The sequence below is a fragment of the chloroplast genome of Curcuma longa, assembly GCF_044706935.1.
Source record: "Curcuma longa voucher wen13706 chloroplast, complete genome".
Lineage (NCBI taxonomy): Eukaryota > Viridiplantae > Streptophyta > Magnoliopsida > Zingiberales > Zingiberaceae > Curcuma > Curcuma longa.
This window is the reverse complement of record NC_042886.1, coordinates 52,910-77,909: the sequence shown is the minus strand read 5'-3', so window position 1 is coordinate 77,909 and position 25,000 is coordinate 52,910. Positions and strand designations below refer to the sequence as shown.

At 33.9% G+C, this 25,000-nt stretch overlaps 26 protein-coding genes and 4 non-coding genes across 30 annotated transcripts in view. All coding sequences in view use genetic code 11, as the record gives it.

Moving 5' to 3' along the window:
• petB (photosystem I P700 apoprotein A2) overlaps positions 1–85 on the bottom strand; it is a 1,518-nt gene extending 1,433 nt beyond the window's left edge. The window contains exon 1 of the mRNA in view: positions 80–85. Within this exon, the coding sequence (YP_009659351.1) occupies positions 80–85 (6 nt within the window). The remainder of the gene's footprint in view (positions 1–79) is intronic.
• A 124-nt stretch (positions 86–209) lies between these two features.
• Positions 210–431, bottom strand: psbH (photosystem II phosphoprotein). Its single transcript has one exon. It carries the CDS (start codon positions 429–431, stop codon positions 210–212), a length of 222 nt encoding a protein of 73 aa, YP_009659350.1.
• Positions 432–551: 120 nt separating this feature from the next.
• Positions 552–683, top strand: psbN (photosystem II protein N). The gene has a single exon. The coding sequence runs from the start codon at positions 552–554 to the stop codon at positions 681–683; it is 132 nt and encodes a 43-aa protein (YP_009659349.1).
• Positions 684–742: 59 nt separating this feature from the next.
• On the bottom strand, positions 743–850 carry psbT (photosystem II protein T). The gene has a single exon. The coding sequence runs from the start codon at positions 848–850 to the stop codon at positions 743–745; it is 108 nt and encodes a 35-aa protein (YP_009659348.1).
• A 187-nt stretch (positions 851–1,037) lies between these two features.
• Positions 1,038–2,564, bottom strand: psbB (photosystem II protein B). Its single transcript has one exon. It carries the CDS (start codon positions 2,562–2,564, stop codon positions 1,038–1,040), a length of 1,527 nt encoding a protein of 508 aa, YP_009659347.1.
• Positions 2,565–3,023: 459 nt separating this feature from the next.
• clpP (clp protease proteolytic subunit) lies at positions 3,024–5,152 on the top strand. The gene is made up of 3 exons: positions 3,024–3,094; positions 3,960–4,251; positions 4,898–5,152. Exons 1-3 carry the CDS (start codon positions 3,024–3,026, stop codon positions 5,150–5,152), a joined length of 618 nt encoding a protein of 205 aa, YP_009659346.1.
• A 164-nt stretch (positions 5,153–5,316) lies between these two features.
• Positions 5,317–5,430, top strand: rps12 (ribosomal protein S12; one part of a trans-spliced gene, as the record gives it). Coding sequence (YP_009659345.1) covers positions 5,317–5,430 — 114 coding nt within the window.
• On the top strand, positions 5,317–5,648 carry rps12 (ribosomal protein S12; one part of a trans-spliced gene, as the record gives it). Coding sequence (YP_009659300.1) covers positions 5,317–5,430 — 114 coding nt within the window.
• A 505-nt stretch (positions 5,649–6,153) lies between these two features.
• On the top strand, positions 6,154–6,582 carry rpl20 (ribosomal protein L20). The gene has a single exon. It carries the CDS (start codon positions 6,154–6,156, stop codon positions 6,580–6,582), a length of 429 nt encoding a protein of 142 aa, YP_009659344.1.
• A 163-nt stretch (positions 6,583–6,745) lies between these two features.
• Positions 6,746–7,081, bottom strand: rps18 (ribosomal protein S18). Its single transcript has one exon. It carries the CDS (start codon positions 7,079–7,081, stop codon positions 6,746–6,748), a length of 336 nt encoding a protein of 111 aa, YP_009659343.1.
• A 189-nt stretch (positions 7,082–7,270) lies between these two features.
• On the bottom strand, positions 7,271–7,471 carry rpl33 (ribosomal protein L33). The gene has a single exon. It carries the CDS (start codon positions 7,469–7,471, stop codon positions 7,271–7,273), a length of 201 nt encoding a protein of 66 aa, YP_009659342.1.
• A 580-nt stretch (positions 7,472–8,051) lies between these two features.
• psaJ (photosystem I subunit IX) lies at positions 8,052–8,180 on the bottom strand. The gene has a single exon. It carries the CDS (start codon positions 8,178–8,180, stop codon positions 8,052–8,054), a length of 129 nt encoding a protein of 42 aa, YP_009659341.1.
• A 380-nt stretch (positions 8,181–8,560) lies between these two features.
• On the top strand, positions 8,561–8,634 carry trnP-UGG. Its single transcript has one exon. It is a non-coding gene; the product is annotated as a tRNA-Pro (tRNA).
• A 152-nt stretch (positions 8,635–8,786) lies between these two features.
• trnW-CCA lies at positions 8,787–8,860 on the top strand. Its single transcript has one exon. It is a non-coding gene; the product is annotated as a tRNA-Trp (tRNA).
• A 128-nt stretch (positions 8,861–8,988) lies between these two features.
• petG (cytochrome b6/f complex subunit V) lies at positions 8,989–9,102 on the bottom strand. Its single transcript has one exon. It carries the CDS (start codon positions 9,100–9,102, stop codon positions 8,989–8,991), a length of 114 nt encoding a protein of 37 aa, YP_009659340.1.
• Positions 9,103–9,275: 173 nt separating this feature from the next.
• On the bottom strand, positions 9,276–9,371 carry petL (cytochrome b6/f complex subunit VI). The gene has a single exon. The coding sequence runs from the start codon at positions 9,369–9,371 to the stop codon at positions 9,276–9,278; it is 96 nt and encodes a 31-aa protein (YP_009659339.1).
• Positions 9,372–10,615: 1,244 nt separating this feature from the next.
• psbE (photosystem II cytochrome b559 alpha subunit) lies at positions 10,616–10,867 on the top strand. The gene has a single exon. It carries the CDS (start codon positions 10,616–10,618, stop codon positions 10,865–10,867), a length of 252 nt encoding a protein of 83 aa, YP_009659338.1.
• A 10-nt stretch (positions 10,868–10,877) lies between these two features.
• psbF (photosystem II cytochrome b559 beta subunit) lies at positions 10,878–10,997 on the top strand. The gene has a single exon. It carries the CDS (start codon positions 10,878–10,880, stop codon positions 10,995–10,997), a length of 120 nt encoding a protein of 39 aa, YP_009659337.1.
• Positions 10,998–11,019: 22 nt separating this feature from the next.
• psbL (photosystem II protein L) lies at positions 11,020–11,136 on the top strand. The gene has a single exon. The coding sequence runs from the start codon at positions 11,020–11,022 to the stop codon at positions 11,134–11,136; it is 117 nt and encodes a 38-aa protein (YP_009659336.1).
• A 121-nt stretch (positions 11,137–11,257) lies between these two features.
• psbJ (photosystem II protein J) lies at positions 11,258–11,380 on the top strand. The gene has a single exon. The coding sequence runs from the start codon at positions 11,258–11,260 to the stop codon at positions 11,378–11,380; it is 123 nt and encodes a 40-aa protein (YP_009659335.1).
• Positions 11,381–12,249: 869 nt separating this feature from the next.
• Positions 12,250–13,212, bottom strand: petA (cytochrome f). The gene has a single exon. It carries the CDS (start codon positions 13,210–13,212, stop codon positions 12,250–12,252), a length of 963 nt encoding a protein of 320 aa, YP_009659334.1.
• Positions 13,213–13,448: 236 nt separating this feature from the next.
• On the bottom strand, positions 13,449–14,138 carry cemA (chloroplast envelope membrane protein). Its single transcript has one exon. The coding sequence runs from the start codon at positions 14,136–14,138 to the stop codon at positions 13,449–13,451; it is 690 nt and encodes a 229-aa protein (YP_009659333.1).
• A 532-nt stretch (positions 14,139–14,670) lies between these two features.
• Positions 14,671–15,225, bottom strand: ycf4 (photosystem I assembly protein ycf4). Its single transcript has one exon. It carries the CDS (start codon positions 15,223–15,225, stop codon positions 14,671–14,673), a length of 555 nt encoding a protein of 184 aa, YP_009659332.1.
• Positions 15,226–15,576: 351 nt separating this feature from the next.
• psaI (photosystem I subunit VIII) lies at positions 15,577–15,687 on the bottom strand. Its single transcript has one exon. The coding sequence runs from the start codon at positions 15,685–15,687 to the stop codon at positions 15,577–15,579; it is 111 nt and encodes a 36-aa protein (YP_009659331.1).
• A 514-nt stretch (positions 15,688–16,201) lies between these two features.
• On the bottom strand, positions 16,202–17,734 carry accD (acetyl-CoA carboxylase carboxyltransferase beta subunit). The gene has a single exon. The coding sequence runs from the start codon at positions 17,732–17,734 to the stop codon at positions 16,202–16,204; it is 1,533 nt and encodes a 510-aa protein (YP_009659330.1).
• An 807-nt stretch (positions 17,735–18,541) lies between these two features.
• rbcL (ribulose 1,5-bisphosphate carboxylase/oxygenase large subunit) lies at positions 18,542–20,005 on the bottom strand. Its single transcript has one exon. It carries the CDS (start codon positions 20,003–20,005, stop codon positions 18,542–18,544), a length of 1,464 nt encoding a protein of 487 aa, YP_009659329.1.
• Positions 20,006–20,813: 808 nt separating this feature from the next.
• On the top strand, positions 20,814–22,301 carry atpB (ATP synthase CF1 beta subunit). The gene has a single exon. It carries the CDS (start codon positions 20,814–20,816, stop codon positions 22,299–22,301), a length of 1,488 nt encoding a protein of 495 aa, YP_009659328.1.
• Positions 22,298–22,705, top strand: atpE (ATP synthase CF1 epsilon subunit). The gene has a single exon. The coding sequence runs from the start codon at positions 22,298–22,300 to the stop codon at positions 22,703–22,705; it is 408 nt and encodes a 135-aa protein (YP_009659327.1).
• Positions 22,706–22,877: 172 nt separating this feature from the next.
• trnM-CAU lies at positions 22,878–22,950 on the bottom strand. Its single transcript has one exon. It is a non-coding gene; the product is annotated as a tRNA-Met (tRNA).
• A 182-nt stretch (positions 22,951–23,132) lies between these two features.
• trnV-UAC lies at positions 23,133–23,805 on the top strand. The gene is made up of 2 exons: positions 23,133–23,170; positions 23,769–23,805. It is a non-coding gene; the product is annotated as a tRNA-Val (tRNA).
• The last annotated feature ends 1,195 nt before the right edge of the window (positions 23,806–25,000 follow it).

Genomic DNA, 25,000 nt, shown 5'->3' with positions numbered 1-25,000 from the left:
GACGAAATAGACTCATCTTGATAGAGATGACAGAACTATTCTCTGTATTATTAATAGGATCAATTATAACAAGTCACACACTCATATTCCGGAGATACCGAAACAAATAAATTCCACGGTCGAACTACCAGAATGGTCTAGAAATCAAAGTTTTAAGTTTAAGTAAAGTAATTTTTTTTTTAACTAGTACTTTATAGTTCTTATTAAAGTTAACTCATTGCAATTCCATCCAGTAAAACGGAAGAATTATAAATTTCCAAAATAATAGATAGAAATACCGCAAATAGGGCCATAGCGACCCCCATTAGTGGTGTAGTCCCCCAGCCCGGAGCTACTTTACCATATTCCGAATTCAGTGGTTTCAATAAATTCCCTACGGTAGTTCGTCTTGGCCCAGATCTAGAACTATCCTCAACGGTTTGTGTAGCCATAAATCCTATTTATTTAATCATTGGTTGAGATCTGTTGACTTTGTATACCATTTCGTTGTAGTTGTAAATAAACGATCTTATTATAGATCCATTGTATTGTGATCTTGAAATTGTCTAAAAATGGAAATAGCAACCCTAATCGCCATCTTTATATCTGGTTTACTTGTAAGCTTTACTGGGTACGCCTTATATACCGCTTTTGGGCAACCCTCTCAACAACTAAGAGATCCATTCGAAGAACACGGGGACTAGTTGAAGTAATGAGTCTCCCATATAGGGAGACTCATTACTTCAATTGAAATAATGAAAAATTATTTTACTTTTTTAGTTGGAACCTTAGGTGGTTCTCGAAAAAAGATAGCGAAAAAAATTATCCCTAAAGTAGAGACTAAAAGGAATGTATAAACCAATGCTTCCATAGATTCGATCGTGGTTTACAATTATAGCTTCCACACCTATTCATTTGGCATCATTTACCATATAGTATAAAATATAAAGATAAAGAAAAGGAAAAGAAAAGATAGTGATTCAAGTCAAGATTTCTTAAGTACTCTAACCCTATGTCAAATAAAAAAAAGAGGCGAAAGATACCAGAGCAATCTTATATCAGACTACTTGTCTCCTTGTAGTTGGATCTCCTATTTTTTGGAATGTTCCAAATTCCACTTGAGCATCCAAATCTGGATCAATACCAGCAAAAACATCTCTGAACAAGGTTCTAGCGCCATGCCAAATGTGTCCGAAAAAGAAGAGCAAAGCAAACGTAGCATGACCAAAAGTGAACCAACCCCTTGGACTGCTACGAAAAACGCCATCAGATTTCAAAGTAGCCCGATCTAATTCAAAAATTTCACCTAATTGGGCACGTCTAGCATATTTTTTAACAGTCACAGGATCACTATAACTGACTCCATTGAGTTCGCCACCATAGAACTCAACAGTTACACCTACTTGTTCAACACTATACTTTGATTCTGCTCTCCTAAAAGGAACATCGGCTCTCACAATTCCGTCTCCATCCACCAAAACCACCGGAAATGTTTCAAAAAAAGTAGGCATACGACGTACAAAAAGCTCGCGCCCTTCTTTATCTCTAAAGACAGGGTGCCCTAACCATCCAACAGCTATTCCATCCCCGTTATCCATTGACCCTGCTCTGAATAATCCCCCTTTTGCCGGATTATTACCAATGTAATCATAAAAAGCTAATTTTTCGGGAATTTTAGACCAAGCTTCCGATAAACTTAGATTTTCGTCTAGTCCGGCACTAACTCTTCGGTATATTTCTTGCTGAAAGTATCCTTGATCCCACTGATAACGAGTGGGACCAAATAATTCGATTGGAGTTGTTGCTGAACCATACCACATAGTTCCAGCAACAACGAAAGCTGCAAAAAAAACAGCGGCGATACTACTGGAAAGTACAGTTTCAATATTGCCCATACGCAATCCTTTGTATAGACGTTGAGGCGGACGGACACTAAGATGGAATAAGCCCGCTAATATGCCCAATGTACCCGCTGCAATATGATGAGAGGCAATTCCTCCGGGAACAAAAGGATCAAAGCCTTCCGCGCCCCATGCAGGACTTACAGGTTGTACTTTTCCGGTTAGTCCATAAGGATCGGACACCCATATTCCAGGACCATACAAACCTGTTACATGAAATGCGCCAAAACCAAAGCAAGCCAACCCTGAGAGAAATAAATGAATTCCAAAGATCTTAGGCAAATCCAAAGAAGGTTTGCCCGTACGTTCATCGCAGAATATTTCTAGGTCCCAATACACCCAATGCCAGATAGCTGCCAAGAAGCACAAACCAGAAAACACAATATGTGCCCCTGCCACACCTTCATAACTCCAAATACCAGGATTCGTTATAGTTCCCCCTGAAATACTCCAACCACCCCACGAATTGGTTATTCCTAAACGAGTCATGAAGGGTATAACGAACATACCTTGTCTCCACATTGGATCGAGAGCGGGGTCAGAGGGATCAAAAACCGCTAATTCGTATAAAGCCATCGAACCGGCCCAACCAGCAACTAGGGCTGTATGCATTATATGGACCGAAAGTAATCGACCAGGATCATTCAATACGACAGTATGAACACGATACCAAGGCAAACCCATGGAAATACCCCTTTATCAAAAAAAAACTAGACACTATGTCACTTTATTTTATCGCATTGGAATTGGAAAAGACTATACTATGTACCTAACTTTTTAGTAGATTCTGTATGAGAAAAGGTTAATATTTATTCCGTTCCATTGAAAATAAGGGAAAAATTCTGTTCGTAAGAACAAAGAGAAGCGGATCTATTCTATACCCGATAAGTACCAATACGCAATGGGAGGATTACTCCTACTTTCGGGAAACAAATACATAGATACTTGTTTATCATTCCAACGATTGATACGTTAATTAAATTTTCTCTTTATTCATTCTGTCTTACTCTATAAACCTTTCAATCTATGTATAAAAATCTATGTATAAAATACAATAAAGAGAAAAAGAGATAAAGATGATAAAGCCATTGTTACGTTTCCATATTAACGCGAAGTATAGTACTCAATTTTGTCTTTAAATTAATGCCCGTTGGTGTTCCAAAAGTACCTTTTCGGAATCCCGGAGAGGAAGATGCAACTTGGGTTGAGTTATAGTGCGACTTGTCAGACATATTGAGTCATATGGAATTTACCCGTTTTCTCCCCCGATCGAGATATCCTCTGTTTCGCCCAAGAAATATTGTATTGAGGGAAGCATCAATCATTCGGAGCGTGAAGTGTAATTAGATCAATTTATTTATATTTGCATTTTGGGATCCATATTATCAATTAGGAGGATTTATGGTTCACTTGGAAAAATAAAAATAAAGTATTCAGGCTCCGTTCAGAAAATACCAAATTGGTAATATATGTATGATTATTACTTGTATTATAAAGGATTCTTATCCTTACTATATTACTATAAGTAAGATGAGTTACTATAAGTAAGATGAGTTACTATAAGAGTGATTTCAAACGTCCAACCAATAACCAACAGAATAGCATGATGAATACATCAAATAGTTGAGTTGGGAAAAGACATGAAACGAATTGAAAAAAAAAGAAGTGGTACTGAGATTATTTGCCCTATATGTGCAAATAAAATTCGGACAGATCTTTTCCCGGAGTAGAACATGAACCTAAAAGAAATGCAAGGGCCCATTCAGGAACAAGAAAATTGCATCGTGATTTGAATATCGATGAAATAATACATCAATGAAAGAGATTAGTTCAATTTCAATAAGTTCAATAAATTCTTTTTTTTTATAGGTAAGGAAGCGAGAACACATCTCATGTTTTTTGAAAATGGAAGAAAAACGTTTTTTTTTAGAAAAACCTATTAAGTTAAAGAAAAAAGAAATAGAACAAGAATCGACACATTGATTCTTTTTTCTCCATTTCATTTTGATTTTGAACCGTATGCATCCAAAGGTGCGTGTACGGCTCCTAAAGGACTAAAGGATAGGATTTTGTCCTAATCAACCGACTTTATCGAGAAAGATTACTTTTTTTAGGACAAGAGGTCAAGGAGGAGATCTCGAATACTATTGTTGGTCTCATGGTATATCTCAGTATAGAAGATCAGACTAGGGATCTTTATTTATTTATAAACTCTCCCGGCGGATGGGTAATATCAGGAATAGCTATTTTTGATACTATGCAATTTGTGACGCCCGACGTGCATACAATATGCATGGGAATAGCCGCTTCAATGGCATCTTTCATCCTGGTCGGAGGAGAAATTACCAAACGTCTAGCATTCCCTCACGCTTGGCGCCAATGAGTTTTGATTTGAAAAAAAAAAANGAAACACTATGCCTTCGCCATATTGAATATGAATAATAAGTAATAATAGCATGGCACTTCGAGTTCGATCTAAACAAACCATTATTTTATTTTATTGTTTTTTCATAACAAGAGATTTTGTATCGAGATAGTAGTATGAAACAAAGGGTATTTCCGATTTGTTGATTTTATGTGTCGGGAGTACATTTCAGCGTCACAAACTTTTTTTCTTCCACACCAGAAGTCTCTTTTTGATATTCATCTTATGAAAATGAAAGAGTACGAAAAAAAAAGATAAATTTTCCTTATTTGATCGTATCAGAAGGGAACTTTGGGATTGCTAAATCATAGATAAGATATCTATATAAAGCAACAGAACCATCATAGTATTTTTTACTCCTACGAAAGGAAGGGTGGTAAATGGATAATTCAACGATCTGAATCAGATAAATTATATTTCTTCGATAGAATAGAAGAGAAGAATAAAGTAAATTCCATTGCGGAGCCGTATGCAACATAGAAATGCCCGTACGGTTGTTCAATTCCATTTTCTTCTTTTTATTTTTTTTTATCCTTTAATTTAGCCCGATCATGCGAGATAGAAGAACCTGTTATATCAATAACATTAGGTTAGGATTATGATTCATCAACCTGCTAGTTCTTTTTATGACGGAAGATCAGGGGACTTTTTCAGGGAAACGAGACAGATAGTGAAACTTCGCGAAACCCTCACAAAGGTTTATGTACAAAGAACAGGTATGCCTCTTTGGGTTGTAGCCCAAGACATGGAAAGAGATATTTTTATGTCAGCAACAGAAGCCCAAGCTCACGGCATTGTTGATCTTGTAGGGGCGGATCCTGAGGATTTCGAGGATTTTTTATTGTAAATCTATTTCAAACCGTAATTGAATTTTTTGTGATTTTATATTGAATATAAAAAATTGATAATCATTAATTATCAGATTAATTCTCAGGTTAAGATCGATCTAAACCAACCCATTCCATTCTAATTTCTAATTATATATACAACGTATATATATATATATACGACATGCCAACTATTAAACAACTTATTAGAAATGCAAGACAGCCAATAAGAAATGTTACGAAATCTCCTGCTCTTAGAGAATGTCCTCAGCGTCGAGGAACATGTACTAGGGTGTATGTGCGACTCGTTCAGATCATGAGTTCGAACAAATACAAATGAGAAAATTTTTCCAGTATTACTGAACGGCACCAATGAATAGAGTAAATGGAAAAGATTTTTCATATATCTATATTGTGTATTGTGTATGGAATTTATGGTTTCCATTGGTGTAAATCCAATCACCTAAATTTGAGATGAAAAGCAATTCCCCATAGGTAGTAAATAGTTATCCATTAAGCGGAGGAAATGGTATCATAAGAAGCAAAAAGATTATGCTCCCATTGTTAAAAGAACGGACTAAGAGGGTCAGCTACCTAGCCAACTTTCCTAATTAAATGCCGTTACTGTATAGATAACTCTTATTGTGAAAAGAGCTATTACTCTATAATTGATAATTGATGGGTAGAGCCAAAGAGTGTGAACTATACAAGTTCACAATACCATTTGATTAAATGAAAGAAGAAGCTCCGGTGTATAGAGAGGACCTCGCCGTTTAAGAAATAACCATAGAAACGAAGGAACCCACTTTTTTTTAGTATCATTAGAATTTATTATTTTCAGGTGAAATGCCTGAAAGGAATAAAAAATGGTGGTAAGGAAGGTTATAGTAGCAAAAGCCATTCGAATTCATATTTTATATATCGGAATAATCCGTTTTGTTATTCATCGACCAAGGGGGATAAAAGGATGGCTGAAAGAATAGAAATCAATTAGTTATTCATTAAGGTTTAATTTGATTCAATGACAAGAGTTAGACGGAGATATATAGCTCGTAGACGTCGAACAAAAATTCGTTTTTTTGCGTCAACCTTTAGAGGGGCTCATTCGAGACTTATTCGAACGATTACTCAACAAAAAATTAGAGCTTTGGCTTCCTCTCATCGAGATAGAGGCAGGCAAAAGAGGGATTTTCGTCGTTTGTGGATCACTCGGATAAATGCAATAACTCGCGAAAAGTTGGTATTGTATAGTTATAGTATATTAATACATAATCTGTACAAGAAGCAATTGCTTCTTAATCGTAAAATACCTGCACAAATAGCTATATCAAATAAGAATTGTCTTTACATGATTTCCAACAAGATCATCAAATCAAATTCAAATAAAGTAGATTATAAAGTCATGTACAGTAAAGGAATGATTGAAACGAAACAGAATTCCCCGGAGTGACTTCTCCGGGAAGATAGAATAAAAATCACTTAATAAAAAAAAATGGGAATTCTTTTTTCTTTTAACACTGGAACCCACTCTTCTAGATTCTAGGCCTTTTCGAACAAAAAACACATCTGAGCTTGAGTTACAATTGGAGTTTGGAGTCAATCGAGGAGTATGTCTATTTTTTTTTTCTAGGACGAGTAATTCGAGTTCGGGGGATCGACTCCGATTTTTTATTCTTAAATAGTCTCTCATTATTAAGAAAGGGTAACAAAGATAAAATACGGGCTTGCTTTATAGCAATAGTAATTAATCGTTGTTGTTTCAAAGTCAATCTATTCACCCGTCTAGATAATATTTTCCCTTGTTCACTAATAAATCGACTAATTAAACTCATGTTTCTATAATCGATTCGATCCCCCGATCTAATTGGGGGCAAACGCCTACGAAAAGATCGTTTGGATTTGCGAAAAGATTGCTTGGATTTACGAAAAGATTGTTTGGATTTATCCATGGTTTATTCCTTATCTCTAAAATTCTATTTCTTTATTTTATTTACTTCAGATCCTACCAAAATAGGCTTTGATTTGTATGCATAATGTATACACATTATTCATATTCTATATTAAAAATTAAAATTAAATATATGTTAAGCTCTTTTTCTTCTTTGACTTGAAAAGAACACATATGTGTTCCATTCAATCTATTTCTTGATTTCCCCATGAATCGTATGCTTGTGACAATAGCGACAAAATTTTCTCAATTCTAATCGACCAGGCGTATTGTGTCGATTCTTTTGAGTAATATATCTAGAAATACCCGGCGATTCCTTATTGACATCATTTCGGGCACAACTGGTACATTCTAAAATAACTATAACTCTTACATCCTTACCCTTAGCCATAAACCCCCTTTTGAATTTTGTATCGGCTTAACTCTTACATTTTCGATCCGAGCTGAAGAAGAAGAAAACAAAAGTAAATTAAATAGAAGTTACTAACTAGAAATGGAATTTTCTAAAAATTTCGTTGCAATTATCATTAAATTATTATTTATTCAAATTTAAAAATTAATATTAATGTAATTAAGTAAAAATTTTCATTTTATATTTTATAGAGTAATAAAATAATAATTTTATGAAGTAATAATTAAGTAATACAATTTCTTTCTAACTATCAATTGTTCCTATCCTAAATCCACTAAATTATTATTCTTATTTAATTTAAGTATCTTCTTTCTATGCTATGATTTCGCGGAACCCTCCCTAGACTGGATCCACATTTAAATTTTAGGTCTCCCAAATTCGATCTTCGATCTATCACATTTTTGTTGAGGTTCCATACACTTTTTTTCTTTTCTCCCTATCCTAAAGCTAAGGAACTGAAATGAAAGAACTGAAAAAGGAGGGAGGAAATTCGAAATTTGAGTCATGTAGAATTGTATCTCTAATTTTATTCATTTCTTCACATAATCAATAACTAGAATCAAAAAAATGGGAATGACAAGGCATCCGGGAATAAACGATTAATCTCTATCAATAGGCCTGCTAAAGACCCAAACCATAGAGTACTTAGCACAGGTGCTACGGAGAGATATGTTTTTATATCTCGCATTGAAAATCCTCCTTTCCTATGGATTGTAATACATATGTGTATATGGTCAGATGTTGTAGTTCAAGATCATTTGTATTTATTTTACACAGAATTCCGAATTAAATGCTAAAATAGATATGTACAATTAATCAATAAATGATATTTTCATCTAATCCCCTGTTCCTGAACATTACTGATAAAACTTTTTTATACGTTAGGTTTCAGATGTATATAATTCTTATTTTTATGATATGTATAAGATTTTCTTATATGAAACCAAAAGGAAGAGAAGAAATGATAAGAAAATTGTATATATGTATATAGATGGAGGAAAAAATGAAGATATGGAAAACAAGACAGGTATTTTGTAGAATGAGACTGCCCAACAATTTGAAAAAAAAAGGGATGTAGCGCAGCTTGGTAGCGCGTTTGTTTTGGGTACAAAATGTCACGGGTTCAAATCCTGTCATCCCTACCTATTACTTCTTCTATGGACAGTAACGAGGATTAATTGAGAACGATTCAAATTGTACATAATTTTCCGTTTTTTATACTATATGTATGCAAGATGCATTGGGGTAGATTTCTTTACAGTACAGTTGTATCCCCTGCCATAAGCATAAGAAAGCGCTCTTAGTTCAGTTCGGTAGAACGCGGGTCTCCAAAACCCGATGTCGTGGGTTCAAATCCTACAGAGCGTGAGTCAGTTTATTTGATGTCGAATCACAATAAAATATTTGAACAAAAAAAAACAAAAAAGTTTAATTGCAACTTGCATTGGACCTCCTGCGGGAAGGAGGTCAATAAAAAAGAAATAAATATTACTCAATCAAAGATCTAACTGATCACCGCGTCTGTATTGTAAATATGCGGTTACGAATAATCCTGCTAAAGTAATAGGAATTAGACCTAAGACGATTCCAAATAGAAAAACTTCAATCATTTCGGTTTGTTTAAGGGGATAAAAAAATAGGTAAGATACATTTAAAAATATTAATCTGAATTATCCATGAATCTCAATGACCAAGAATTGACAATTGATGTGTAAAAGAACCATAGAATACCAAGAATCTCAGAGAAATATTCGTTTTTATCAATTTTTTCATTCAATTTATTTCAAATAAGTCGTATCTTGTTTAAACCAATGAATAGAGCTGGGGTTATAGTTAAAGCAGCCAGTAGAAAACCGAAATAACTAGTTATAGTAAGCATGAAAGAGCTAAATTAGATATGTTCCTTTGCTACATATGCTGATAAAGCACTTACCTAAATTAAAATTTTTAGAAAATATGACGGTAATAAAAAATCAATTGACAGAATTAGTTTAGTTCCAATTGAAAATTAAATTTTGATCATTTCCCTTCTTTTTCAAGAGGATATAATCCGTTTTGGAACGAATGCCTGATACTAATTACCTTTTTATTTTTTTCATTGGACTCAGTCCAGTAATAGGTTGCTTAATTGCCCATAACATAATATTTCGAAGGAAAAGAAGAAAAAGGTGCCCCACAATCTATCGAAAAATAGAATTTTTACTTTCTTTTTCTATTTTAATTCTTTTTTCTTCAGGTCCAACCCGATTCAAAGACGAACAACTTTCATTATCCTTTTAGATTCTATATTCCGTCTTTCCATATCGGGGAGTTCTATACTTCTAATTCGGTCAAGAAAGACCTTTATTTTGGATCTAACAGTTGCATTATGAATATAGATTGTTATCGCCGGGTTTTCTTTCTTTCATTTCTTTCTTTCATTAAGTATTATATACTATTTTATATTACATTACATAATATATTCTATATTACATAGAATTATTACATTATATATATATTATTACATACAATTACATTATATATTATTACATTATATATGTATATTATTATTACGACTATATACGACTATACGACTACGACCAACCAATTACTTGAAATGAAAAGATTCAAACAAAAAATTTTATAATCAACAAAAAGAATTGTTAATGGATTTAAGATCCATTATATTATACGTATAAATTAAATTAATTTAATTGTGTAAAGTGTAAAGAGTAAATATAATTTAATAATATCTTTCGTGAATTATTAGAAACAAGAAACCATTGATTCACACTTTTTCAAGATGTTTGTTTATTTTCTATTATGAATCCAATAATGGAAATCTTATAAGGAATTTGAGTAACTTTCTATTCATCTATTGAATAATATGGAGTTATGCATAAATAAGGAACAGAAAAAGAAGAAAAGAATTGTGTAGCATTTTGGTACCGATCTAGACAGCGTTGCTGTGCCAGAGGGAGGATAGCTATACTGATTCGGTATACTTTAAATAAACCTTTGGTACAAAATTGACGATCTCACAAAGATGCAATATCAGTAGTTTTCCATTTCCATTTACTGATCCCATCTTTCAAAGAATCGACCCCCCCCTTTTTAAATGTACAAAAATTTGTGGAGCTCAGAATGTCCGGAAGCACGGGAGAACGTTCTTTTGCTGATATTATCACCAGTATTCGATACTGGGTCATTCATAGCATTACTATACCTTCCCTATTCATTGCGGGTTGGTTATTCGTCAGTACGGGTTTAGCTTATGATGTGTTTGGAAGTCCTCGGCCAAACGAGTATTTCACAGAGAGCCAACAAGGGATTCCATTGATAACTGGCCGTTTTGATTCTTTGGAACAACTCGATGAATTTAGTAAATCCTTTTAGGAGGCCCCCAATGACCATAGATCGAACCTATCCCATTTTTACAGTACGATGGTTGGCTGTTCACGGACTAGCTGTACCTACTGTTTCTTTTTTGGGATCAATATCAGCAATGCAGTTCATCCAACGATAAACCTAATTCGAATTATAGAGCTATGACAGAATCAAATCCGAATGAACAAAATGTTGAATTGAATCGTACCAGTCTATACTGGGGTTTATTACTCATTTTTGTACTTGCTGTTTTATTTTCCAATTATTTCTTCAATTGAGAGAAAGAGAATAGTAGGAATTCTCTTATCCCATTCGGAAAGATACCATCCTCATAATTATCAATGGCTGTTTTTGTCTATAGCATGACCATTTGAAAAAATGTGGAGGAAAGTAGGGGAAATGGCCGATACTACTGGAAGGATTCCTCTTTGGTTGGTGGGTACTGTAACTGGTATTCCTGTGATCGGTTTAATAGGTGTTTTCTTTTACGGTTCATATTCTGGGTTGGGTTCATCTCTCTAGTAATCGGATGAACCAGATTGTAGACATGAAAGAGTAAGAACTCAGCGGGACCTTACCCTCCTTTGTCTGTCTGATTAGAGTGGTAAGGTCCCGCTGAGTTCTTACTCTTATAAGATATAAGAATATAAGAAGACTTTGATCTATTCCATAACATACAAATTCGGAAACATACAAATTCAAATTGGAAAGTTATACAGTCAACATAATAAAAATATTATATTTGTTTTGTAGAAAAAAAAAATGACAAAATGGATCTTTTGCTCTGATGTTTTAAACATTACTCTATTCTTTTGTTTCTTAATAATGTTTTTGAAGAATTGAAGCCATTGATTGATTCATAGTCTCTGTCCTTCCTCTAATTAACTCTTACGATACAAAGCAAGAAGAAAAGAGTAATCTCTGGATACTACAATATTCTATGGATTTCTACGCATGAGATATCATCCAAATTCTTTCTTTCTCTTTCTATAGTAAACTACTAATGGAACTTACTCTATAATATAATTTGAAATTTAAATTTGTTTGAATAATTTCTCTAAGTTATAAGTTTAAGTTAATAGAAGAAGTTCTATTTGCTCAATCAATTATTCCCCTATAATCTTTTCTCTCTTTTTGTTTGTCCACAACTTCCTATCAATCTAAACAAAAGAGTTCCGGTTTGCCATCCTTCCCTTGTATTCTCTTTGTTTGTATATCTATTACAAAGAATAGGATACAAGTAATGAATTCCAGGCATCCCGCAAAACGAAAAAAAAAGTATAAACAAAGCAACAAAAGGGGTTTGGAGATTTTTTGTTGATCCATATATATATATGGATCAACAAAAATTTGGCACCTTTTACCAACTTGATGTTAAGAAATCCCCGCACCTAGAAATTCATTTCGTATAATTGAACCTTTTCAAACTGTTTCTTTTTAAGAACCAAAAAAACTTGTGCCAAAATAACAAATGCAAAGAAGAATAAAAGACCTTGGACCCGTAATGGGTCTTGAAGCACTACTTCTGCATCTCCCTGACCAAAGCCTCCCACATTGGGATTGCTTGTTAATGGTTGATCAAGCTTGATGGATTCACCCTCTGAAACAAGAAGTTCTGGTCCTGGAGGTACAATATCAACTACTTGATGTCCATCCGATGGATCAACAACGGTTATTTCATATCCACCCTTTTCTTTACGGACTATTCTACTTACTACACCTGCTGATGTAGCATTATAGACTGTATTGTTACTTTTGCTACCATCAGGATAAATCTGACCCCTTCCTCTGTTCCCACCTACATATATGGGATATTTTAAGAAGTGAACATCTTTCTTCGTAGCAGGGTCGGGGGAAAGAATGGGAAAGATGATTTCACTATATTTCTGACCAGGAACAGGACCTATCACAATAATATTTCTTTTATTAGGACGATAACTCTGAAAAGACAAATTTCCAATCTTTTCTTTCAATTCGGGAGAAATACGATCAGGGGGGGCTAATTCGAATCCGTCGGGTAAAATGAGAACAGCCCCTACATTCAAACCCCCCTTTTTACCATTAGCAAGAACTTGTTTCAGTTGCTTATCATAAGGAATTCGGACAACTGCTTCAAATACAGTATCAGGGAGCACAGCTTGCGGAACTTCAATATCCACGGGTTTATTAGCTAAATGACAATTGGCACATACAATTCGTCCCGTTGCTTCTCGCGGGTTTTCATAACCCTGCTGCGCAAAAACGGGATATGCATTTGAAATGGATGACCGAGTTATTACATATATCATGATCGATACAGAAATGGATCGAGTCATCCCTTCCTTTACCCAAGAAAAAGCATTTTTTTTTTGCATGTCCAATCATTAATTTCGGAGTTTCTACAATAAATTAGATAGGTAACTAGTATAGTTACCTATACACGAGTCTGGCATTGTACTAGAATAATTGTACTGGAATATACGATGAATACCTTGAGCAGATGAAAGTATAAGGAATTAAGTAAAATTTTTAATTAAATGCTTAATTTCTATTTATTTATAAAGGAAGAAGGATTCTAATTTTATTGATATGATGAGATCAAATGAGTTCTTTATTCATTCATTGAATGAAAAATTACTACAAGCGAAGGAGATACACGATTTAAATAATGAAAAATCCAATATTTAACAATTGCATCTAGAATAACTGGAAAAATGGAAACAAGACCAGATATAATCTGATTGTTATGATCCAATCCAAAATCGTTGTAAACCAAACCTATCATTAGTTCCCAACCACGGGTCGAGTGAAATCCGACCCATAAATCAGTAACTAAAAGAATCGAAAAAGCTTTTATTGTGTCACTTAAGTTATAGAGGAATTCCTGAACCCAAGAATTCAGAATAACGAGTTCTTCATTACTCAGAATAAAATAACCACTTAGAATAGTGAAACAGATTATATTTGTCGAGAAATGTAAAATGATACGGAGATCATATTCATTGCATGCTTTGACCAATTGTATTGTTTCCTTGTGTATTCCTATATGAAGTTTTTGTATATGTGTTTCCGGGTATTCCTTTATCATTTCATCCAATAGGAATAGTTCTTCTAATTCTATGAATCTTTTTAGAACGTTTTTCTCTTGAATATGATTTAAAAAAGTTTCGGATTGTCTGCTATTCCACCAATAAGTAACCCAAGGTTCCAGACATTTATTAAAAGAGAAAGAGACCCACCAGGGCAAAAATACCATAGATGCAAGATAGGGAAGGGAGGCCAATGCTTTCTTTTTTTTCATTTTGATCTGTGAATTTAATTTGAATTTTTAATGAACCTGCTTCATTCGTCGACTCTATCTGATATTTCTCTGAAGCACGAGTTGTATAACAAAATAGTGACCTCTGGATCTATCCCTTTCCTTTTTATTTGTAATATATTTCAGATATCTCAATTGGGCAAATTCAAACCAATTTCATTTTCATTTGTTCCTTTCGATGAATACTCCAAAACCCACTTTAAGTAACGAATCAAGTTTCGAGACCAAAAAACTTACATTAATTCTTTCGAAACGAAATCTTTTACTGTATAATCAGAAAAAGGGTATCAATTAAAAATCATGGGCCTAAAAAGATGAATTATGTATTACGAAATATATGTTCGGATAGGTTTGATTAATTTATATCTATAAATTAATTATTAGATTAGTTAGTTAGATTAGACTTCTAGTATAAAAGAATCAGGAAACTTGCCTTTTATTAAAAAGGGGAATTAGCAAGTTCTTTTCCCCACCTTGAGAGGATATTTATTCTTTACTTTAGTTCGAGTTCGTTTTAAAGTACTTCCATTGGTATGCGCAAAAAATAGGCTAATTCAGCAGCTTTTTGTTCAATTTCTCGTGGAGTCAAATTCTCATCAGTACGAGTCAAGGGAATGGCTCCTTGGCCCCTGATTTCCATATAAAGGACACGACGAGTATAAAGACCCTCTTTAACCTCTATTCTGATTGATTGGATATCTCTCATAAGGAACCGAAGGAAGATGCGACGATTTATTCCAGGAAATCCCCAACGAAAAATACACACTCTTCCCTCTTTTCTATCGAATCGGTCATAACCGCTACCTACATTCCACGAAATAGTGCACCACAAATAGGAGCTAATGAACAGACCCGCGATCCCATAGAAAGACATCACAACCCCTTGAGGAAAAAAAACGATTTGCTGAGATGGAAATACAGAGATCAAATTCCTACCAAGATAACTGGAAGTTCCAACCACTAAGAATCCTAGTGAACCTAAAAAAAGGATACAGGCCCAGCAAAAATTACTCGTTTTTCGAGATTCCGTTATAAGTTCTATCCATATATGTTCTGATCGCCAATTCATACTATACTGCATTCAGTTACATTCGATTGGAATTGAGCGAATAACCCAAATAAATTTGACTTTACCTTTCTTGACCCCGAAGTCACTTTCACCAACTAGCACTATTGTTATGTGAAACATCGGGAGTAATTAGTTAGATACATTGACTTTCCTTTTTTTATATTCGCTAATTCATTTTGAACAAGCTATATCCACATATACATGCATTTATACAGATATTATATATCCGCATAAAAGTTCTTTCACTTGTGTGTTTGGCAAAAGCCACATATCATACCATATTACACGAAATAAATATCCGTATTATCATACAGTGTTGAAATCACTTGATAAGATTCATTACCATTGGGTCTAGACAATCTTATTTTTTTGGACATGAAGAAATAAAGAAACCATTGCAATTGCCGGAAATACTAGGCCCACTAAAGGTACAAAAATGGAGGGTAAGTTGAAATCTGTCATAGAATAGATGCCTCGATTTACTATTTCTATCTATTAATATTTCTATCTATTAAAAAGAAAAAGATATCCTCTTATGCTTATTTAGGATATATCTATCATAAGTAATATCAAGTTATTATTATATTGTAAATAATATTATTTTTAAGTGATAAATAATATCAACTATAATTCTATTAGCTATATGATTAGATAGAAACTATAATATTTAGAATATATATATATATATTTAAATATTAAATAATAAGTAATATAATAATGAATATTATAATATAAGTTAAAATAATAATTAATATTATTTGAATTTTAATATATTAAATTAATATATTAAATAAATAATTATAAATAAAAAACAAAAGAAAAAATATAATTATCCGAAACCTCTGTCTATTTACAAGGAGAACTTATGTCAACAAGGAAAACAATATATATATTGTTTCTTTTAATTACGATTACGATGAATTAAATATTTATTTTTGTTCGCTACAAATAAAATAAACGAATCTAGTGCTATACTTTAATTTTTGGAACTGTGATTCAAAGGAAAGAAACCGTGGAGTTGAAATAACTCACTCAGAACACCTTTTAAAAGATTACGTGGTACTATTGGGTCGAATAAACCTTTTTCGAATAAATACTCAGATGTTTGTGAACCCTCGGGTACTGTCGTATTCAATGTTTGTTCAATTACTCTTTTACCCGCAAATGCAATGGTTGCATTAGGTTCAGCAATAATGATATCTCCTAACATAGCAAAACTGGCTGTTACTCCACCGGTTGTAGGATCTGTAAGAATTGCTACATAGAATAACTTTTTATCTAATTGATAATTATATAAAGCAGAAGAAATTTTAGCCATTTGCATCAAGCTCAAACTTCCTTCTTGCATGCGTGCTCCTCCAGAAGCACACACAATAATGACAGGTAGAGATCGATTAGTAGCATATTCGATCAAACGAGTAATTTTCTCGCCTACTACGGATCCCATACTACCCCCCATAAACTGAAAATCCATAACGCCAATAGCTACGGAAATACCATTTAGTTGACCTATGCCTGTTTGAACAGCTTCAGTTAAACCTGTCTTTCTTTGATAAGAATCGATACGATCTATATAAGAATCAGAATCCAGTTCTTCTTCTGAAAAATCGATATGATCTCTATCAGAATCCGGTTCTTCATCAAATTCAACGGGTGAATCAAATTCAATGGGGTCTACAGATACTATATCTTCATCCATGGGATCCCAAGTTCCGGGATCAATCGAAAGTTCAATTCTATCTGAACTACTCATTTTCAAATGATATCCACAAAATTCACAAATATACATTTTTTCACCAAAAAATTGTTTATAATGTGATTCATAACAATTTTCACATTGAACCCATAAATGTCTGAATTTATGGAAAGGATTATCATTATGATTGGATTCTACTCTAATATCCAAATCATCGATATTTTGACTAGTTCTTATACTAGAACGATCACTCTCACTACTATTTTTATTTTCAGTACAAATGAAATTATAAATGTAACTTTCACTGTAATTGTTGGTACTACTCGAAATAGAACTATTAATACTGACTTCAAAACGAAGATAACTATCAATGCTACTAATAATGTTCTTTTTCCAACTGGATTCAGTATCATTACATGTATGATTCTTTTTCTTAGACCCCCTATTCAAATAACTAGAAACAATAATTTCTAGTTCACTCATAAAGGAACTATCATTGTCAACCTCAAAAATATGATTTTCAATATCAAAAAATATAGAGTAACGATCACCATTACTATCCCTAACAAAAAAAGTGTCATCAGAGATCAAACTCCAAATATTCCTGATATCAAATAAATAATCAACATTATTGAAACTATAATTACTAATACGATTCCAACTAGGAACCTTTTTTTCCATATCGTTTAGAATAGGTTGTTCACTTCTATCTGTATGTCCAATACTATCAACACTATCTATTGATTTACTTGGCCCACACCTATGTTCTACCTTCTCATTGGAAAATACAAAATTGCACCGCCATTTGAACATAGAAATACCTCCTATTTAATTAAAATACAAAAAATTTGATGAATAATCATTTGACCTTAACTATCAGAATTAAGCATACGAATCTAATCATTAGAATTGTTAACTAATGAGGAGTAAGTATTGAAAGAAAAAATTATCTTTTGTGGAAATTCGAAGTATTACTTCAATATATTGATAGAATCTTTTTCTCAACTTTTGTCTTTAATAGAAAGACACAGCTTTTTCCCATATGATGTATAAAATACCATGAAATCCAAACCAAAGAATTGTGAAAAGTTTCTATTTCTATAAATAAACAATTTGTTCTCATTTCTCAGTCTCATTTATTATATAATATAATAAATAATTAAGTTTCTATTTCAACATACAACGAAAAAGACAATATATAGGATGATGGGTAGAAGGAGTCTTTCCCTTGGCTTGATCTATGGACCGAAATGAGGAGATATAAAAAAGTCCACCACTCCCAAGGATCCCTAAAATTGGATTAAATTCATTATAGATCCAACAACAAACAATAGAAGTATTGAGTTGTTTAGTCTTCGATCTTTTATTTAGATCTTATCTTATATTATATATTTTATTTAGATCTTATCTTATATTATATATAAGTAAGATCTAAACAATACATATCATATAAAGTAAAAGAAACAGAAACATATATGCAAATACATAGTATATATAGGATGCTCGTTCTTTTTTTTTTTTTATTCGGTAATCGGCCCAATCTTTTTTTAGGAAAAGACTGGGCCGACTTTAATTGCAATCAATTAGGAGAACAAACAGGAATTACTGAATTATGCACACTTAGCTTTTCTCTTTATCTAGCTTATCTACTGGTTCGAATTCGAATTTGATCTCTTTCCATACTTCACAAGCAGCGGCTAGTTCAGGGCTCCATTTGCTAGCTTCACGGATAATTTCATTACCTTCACGAGCAAGATCACGTCCCTCATTACGAGCTTGTACACACGCTTCTAAAGCCACCCTATTAGCTACTGCACCAGGTGCATTTCCCCAAGGGTGTCCTAAAGTTCCTCCTCCAAACTGTAGTACGGAATCATCCCCAAAGATTTCGGTCAGCGCAGGCATATGCCAAACATGAATACCCCCTGAAGCCACGGGTATAACACCTGGCATAGAAACCCAATCTTGAGTGAAGAAAATACCACGACTTCGATCTTTTTCAATAAAATCATCACGTAATAAATCAACAAAACCTAAAGTCATTTCGCGTTCCCCTTCCAGTTTACCTACTACTGTACCAGCGTGAATATGGTCTCCACCAGACATACGTAATGCTTTAGCTAGTACACGGAAATGCATACCATGATTTTTCTGTCTATCAATAACTGCATGCATTGCGCGATGGATGTGAAGAAGTAGACCATTGTCACGGCAATAATGAGCCAAGCTAGTATTTGCAGTGAATCCACCAGTTAAGTAATCATGCATTACGATAGGAACTCCTAATTCTCTGGCAAATATGGCCCTTTTCATCATTTCTTCACATGTACCTGCAGTAGCATTCAAGTAATGCCCTTTAATTTCACCTGTTTCGGCCTGCGCTTTATAAAGTGCTTCAGCACAAAATACGAAACGGTCTCTCCAACGCATAAATGGTTGTGAGTTCACGTTTTCATCATCTTTGGTAAAATCAAGCCCACCACGTAGACACTCATAAACTGCTCTACCGTAGTTTTTTGCAGATAATCCCAATTTTGGTTTAATAGTACATCCCAATAGGGGACGACCATACTTGTTCAACTTATCTCTTTCAACCTGAATGCCGTGAGGCGGGCCTTGGAAAGTTTTGGAATAGGAAGTGGGAATTCGCAGATCCTCCAAACGTAGAGCTCGTAAGGCTTTGAAACCAAACACATTACCCACAATGGAAGTAAACATGTTAGTAACAGAACCTTCTTCAAAAAGGTCTAAAGGATAAGCTACATAAGCAATATATTGATTATCCTCCCCAATAACAGCCTCTATGTGGTAGCATCGCCCTTTGTAACGATCAAGACTGGTAAGTCCATCAGTCCACACAGTTGTCCATGTACCAGTAGAAGATTCGGCAGCTACCGCAGCCCCTGCTTCTTCGGGTGGAACTCCAGGTTGAGGAGTTACTCGGAATGCTGCCAAGATATCAGTATCTTTGACTTCGTAGTCAGGAGTATAATAATTCAATTTGTAATCTTTAACACCAGCTTTAAATCCAACACTTGCTTTAGTCTCTGTTTGTGGTGACATAAGTCCCTCCCTACAACTCATGAATTAAGAATTCTCACAACGACAAGGTCTACTCGATATGGATTATGCGTGAATGAAACCTTTGACAAAAATCTTTCAAAAAAAAAATAATATTCAACTAATATTATCAACAAATTTCAATGTTATGTTAAAATGAAATGGTTCGTTATTAGACCATGTATTTGATTCATCAAATACATCATTATTGTATACTCTTTGATATATATGACGCAACCTTATGTTTGTTTTGCAAATTTACAATTAAATTTATCTCCTTATTCTTTTGAATCTAATCTAAATATCTAAATACTAAGAAAAATTCCCTCTTGACAGTGATATATGTTGTATATGTAAATCCTAGATGTGAAAATAGGCATAATTCATCCGAAAAAGGGTATAAAGAATAGATAGGCAGAAATCAAATATCTAAAAAAAAAAAAATAGAAAGAACAATAGCCAACGAGATCGAAATACTGAATCATAAATGTAGTTCGGGTTCAAATTCTATATATATTGGAATCCAATATGGATGGTCTTTTCTATAATGATAAATAAATTAAAGAGACTTACTCGTGATTTCATGTACTTGATATTTCTTTTGAAAAAAAAAGAGGGATTGGCTGAACTTGAAAATTTACTCTTTACTCATTCAATGAGTATACGATTGAATCGTATTCGGTTGGGTGACACCAACTAAATCGAGTGCTAACTCCCATTTATTTCTTATTGTATTGAATTAACCGATCAATCTGCTATCGGACATTTATTTTCCCCTTGGCATGGCACTATTCCAAAAAAATTTTCGACATATTTCACTTTAATTATAATTATGAGAATCAATCCTACCCCTTCTAGTCCTGCGGTTTCCACACAAAACCTAGGGCGTATCGCTCAAATTATTGGCCCAGTACTAGATGTTGTTTTTCCTCCGGGCAAGATGCCTAATATTTATAACGCTTTAGTAGTTAAGGGTCGAGATACTGTCGGTCAGCAAATTAATGTGACTTGTGAAGTACAACAATTATTAGGAAATAATCGAATTAGAGCTGTAGCTATGAGTGCTACGGATGGATTGACGAGAGGAATGGAAGTAATTGATACGGGAGCTCCTCTAAGCATTCCAGTTGGCGGAGCTACACTCGGACGAATTTTCAACGTTCTTGGGGAACCTGTTGATAATTTAGGTCCTGTAGATACTAGCACAACATCTCCTATTCATAGACCCGCACCCGCCTTTATAGAGTTGGATACAAAATTCTCAATCTTTGAAACAGGAATTAAAGTAGTGGATCTTTTAGCTCCTTATCGCCGTGGAGGAAAAATAGGACTATTTGGGGGAGCTGGAGTAGGTAAAACAGTACTCATCATGGAATTGATCAACAACATTGCCAAAGCTCATGGAGGCGTATCCGTATTTGGCGGAGTAGGCGAACGTACTCGTGAAGGAAATGATCTTTACATAGAAATGAAAGAATCCGGAGTAATTAATGAAAAAAATATTGCAGAATCCAAAGTAGCTCTAGTCTATGGTCAAATGAATGAACCGCCGGGAGCTCGTATGAGAGTTGGGTTGACTGCACTAACCATGGCGGAATATTTCCGGGATGTTAATGAGCAAAACGTACTTCTATTCATCGACAATATCTTTCGTTTCGTCCAAGCGGGATCAGAAGTATCTGCCTTATTGGGGAGAATGCCTTCTGCAGTGGGTTATCAACCTACCCTTAGTACAGAAATGGGTTCTTTGCAAGAAAGAATTACTTCTACCAAAAAGGGATCCATAACTTCGATACAAGCCGTTTATGTACCTGCGGACGATTTGACCGACCCTGCTCCTGCCACGACATTTGCACATTTAGATGCTACTACCGTACTATCAAGAGGGTTAGCTGCCAAAGGTATTTATCCTGCAGTGGATCCTTTAGATTCAACGTCAACTATGTTACAACCTCGAATCGTTGGTGAGGAACATTACGAAACTGCGCAAAGAGTTAAGCAAACTTCACAACGTTACAAAGAACTTCAGGACATTATAGCTATTCTTGGGTTGGACGAATTATCCGAAGAAGATCGTTTAACTGTAGCCAGAGCACGAAAAATTGAGCGTTTCTTATCACAACCCTTCTTCGTGGCAGAAGTATTTACTGGTTCTCCAGGAAAATATGTCGGTCTTGCAGAAACAATTAGAGGGTTTCAACTGATCCTTTCCGGAGAATTAGACAGTCTTCCCGAGCAAGCCTTTTATTTGGTGGGTAACATCGATGAAGCTACCGCGAAAGCTATAAACTTAGAAGAGGAGGGCAAATTAAAGAAATGACCTTAAATCTTTGTGTACTGACTCCTAATCGAATTATTTGGGATTCAGAAGTGAAAGAAATCATTTTATCTACTAATAGTGGTCAAATTGGCGTATTACCAAACCACGCCCCCATTGCCACGGCTGTAGATATAGGTCTTTTGAGAATACGCTTTAACAACGACCAATGGTTAACGGTGGCTCTGATGGGTGGTTTTGCTAGAATAGGTAATAATGAAATCACCATTTTAGGAAATGATGCGGAAATAAGTACTGATATTGATCCGCAAGAAGCTCAACAAGCTCTTGAAATAGCTGAAGCTAATTTGAGTGGAGCTGAGGGTAAGAGACAAGCAATTGAAGCGAATCTAGCTCTCAGACGAGCTAGGACACGAGTGGAGGCTGTCAATGTTATTTCCTACTAGTTAAGTCATTAGATCAAAATAAAAAGAATAAGTTTTTTAAAAGTTCTTTATATATACACCACATGTTGATTTTGCTAATTGAACACAATCAAGTCTAATCTGATAAAAAAAAGAAGATGGGTAGAAAAACTTATTAGATATCATTTCATTGACTCCAGTATCTAATAAGTTCTACCTACTATTGGATTTGAACCAATGACTACCGCCGTATGAAAGCAATACTCTAACCACTGAGTTAAGTAGGTCATTTATCACTACAAATAGGAACCCATCACTTCGGGAATTATAGATAGAATAGGATTTCCAAGCAATACTAATTTCTTTCTGTTAAGCTTAAATAAAATAAATAAATCAGAGAGCTATCATGTGGGATTATGAAATATCTATCTTGACAAGAAATTGTCTATATGTTAAGATGTCTATAACAAGGGCTATAGCTCAGTTGGTAGAGCACCTCGTTTACACGTGCGCCAATGCTTTTCAAAGGAGCCAATTATGCAATGAACATAATTGATCGTATTGAAAAATTGATGTCTTACTCCATTCCATAGGTTCGAGGGAACAAGAGAACAATAGCCTGACCTAACAAATATTTGGTTCGGTCCGATTCAGGCGCTAATTAAGTTGCCAAATCAAATAGAACCCACCAGTGATTTGATAGTTGATAAGGTAAATACCCATCCCATTCAATGCTAGGCATAATGAGTATAAGGGACTCAAAAAAACCTCTTTTCGCTCTATGAACTTGAAGGTGTATGAAGTCTCATATTCGACTGTTCCAGCGAGGCGATAGAGATTCTATTTAACTTAGGTTAATCTAGGCCGAAGGCAGACCTAAGTCAACGTAATACTTCCTTGAAACACTTTGGTATTGCTCCTAGATCAGAATACAAATAATGAATCATAGCACATGGAGCCATCTCATTATCTTCCTCTAAAGATAAAATATGGTAGAATAACTGATCTTTACATCAGTTGATGGAAGAGCCCAATGCAACAAAATGCATGTTGGGTCTTTGAAACAGTTCAAATCATTTCGATAATAATAAGTTTGATCCGTTTTACCGAGAAGGTCTACGGTTCGAGTCCGTATAGCCCTATAATCCTAATATATTTTATATTATTTTAGTATAGCTTTCATTTCCTCATAGTTGTGGCCAGGTATCGTAGAAATGAAAGCATTACCAAATCAATTTAGGAAGTGGAAATCATGACATGATTCCGACTAAAAACTTCAACCTGACCCAACGAAATCTAATTCTAAGTAGCATGGGTCTAAGACGTATTCTTTTTTTGGTCTTAGGTCTTGTATTTGTAGAAAAAAAACCCCTGTCCTGACTAATCACTAATCTTTTTTTGGCAGAACAAGAGAAACCTTATTGATTGATTCACAAATAATGGAGAGATAATGAATTGGTACTAAAGGATTAACGTTATATTCTATGAGTTGGGGGGGTTTGGGTTGGGGGTTTGATTTGGTCTATTGAATCATTCGATAATATGTAATTCTTTCATTAGAAAATGTAATGTTATGTAAATCTTTTATGATTCCGTCGATTAGATTACTCCACTCTTTGCTATGTTTCATTGTCTAGTATCTAGTATAGGTGTACTGTAAAAGTTTTTTTGTGTCGGAATCTACCCCATTGTTTGGTGTTATCATTATATTAATAATATTAAGTGTTATTGCCATAACAAAACAAACGAGTATTTTGGTTCATTCCAAATCGTAATCTAGTTTATTACTAGAGATTGTTCCAAAATAGAAAGAATCTTTTATTCTAACTCTAATGAAATAACTCCATCCTTCTTATTTATTTCTGATAAGGTGGGATGGTACAGGTTCAAAGTTTCCTTTTTTTTGTTTTTGTAGAGAAAGATATAACTTGTTATATGTCACCTCTCAATTCAACGGATTGAATCAAATTAATTAAGAAAAATTGAATCAAATTAATTAAGAAAAAAGGAAATGAAATAAATAATTTGAATATACTAATTATAGACTATTTATAGTATTTAATTAATTATTAATTATAGGATATTTATTTTATAATATTATAATAATTATTATAATAATTATTATTGGGATATATTAGGTATTAGGATTATAATATAGATAGTAATCATAATAATATATAAATATATATATATATTAGGTAGGATATTATAAATATTAGGATATATAGGATAATATAGGATATTTTAGTATTTTATTAACTTGTTTTTATAGAATTATCTTTTTATAGAGGATAGAGAACCCAAGACAAAGTGAGAGAATCTTGTTTTTGTAAGAAG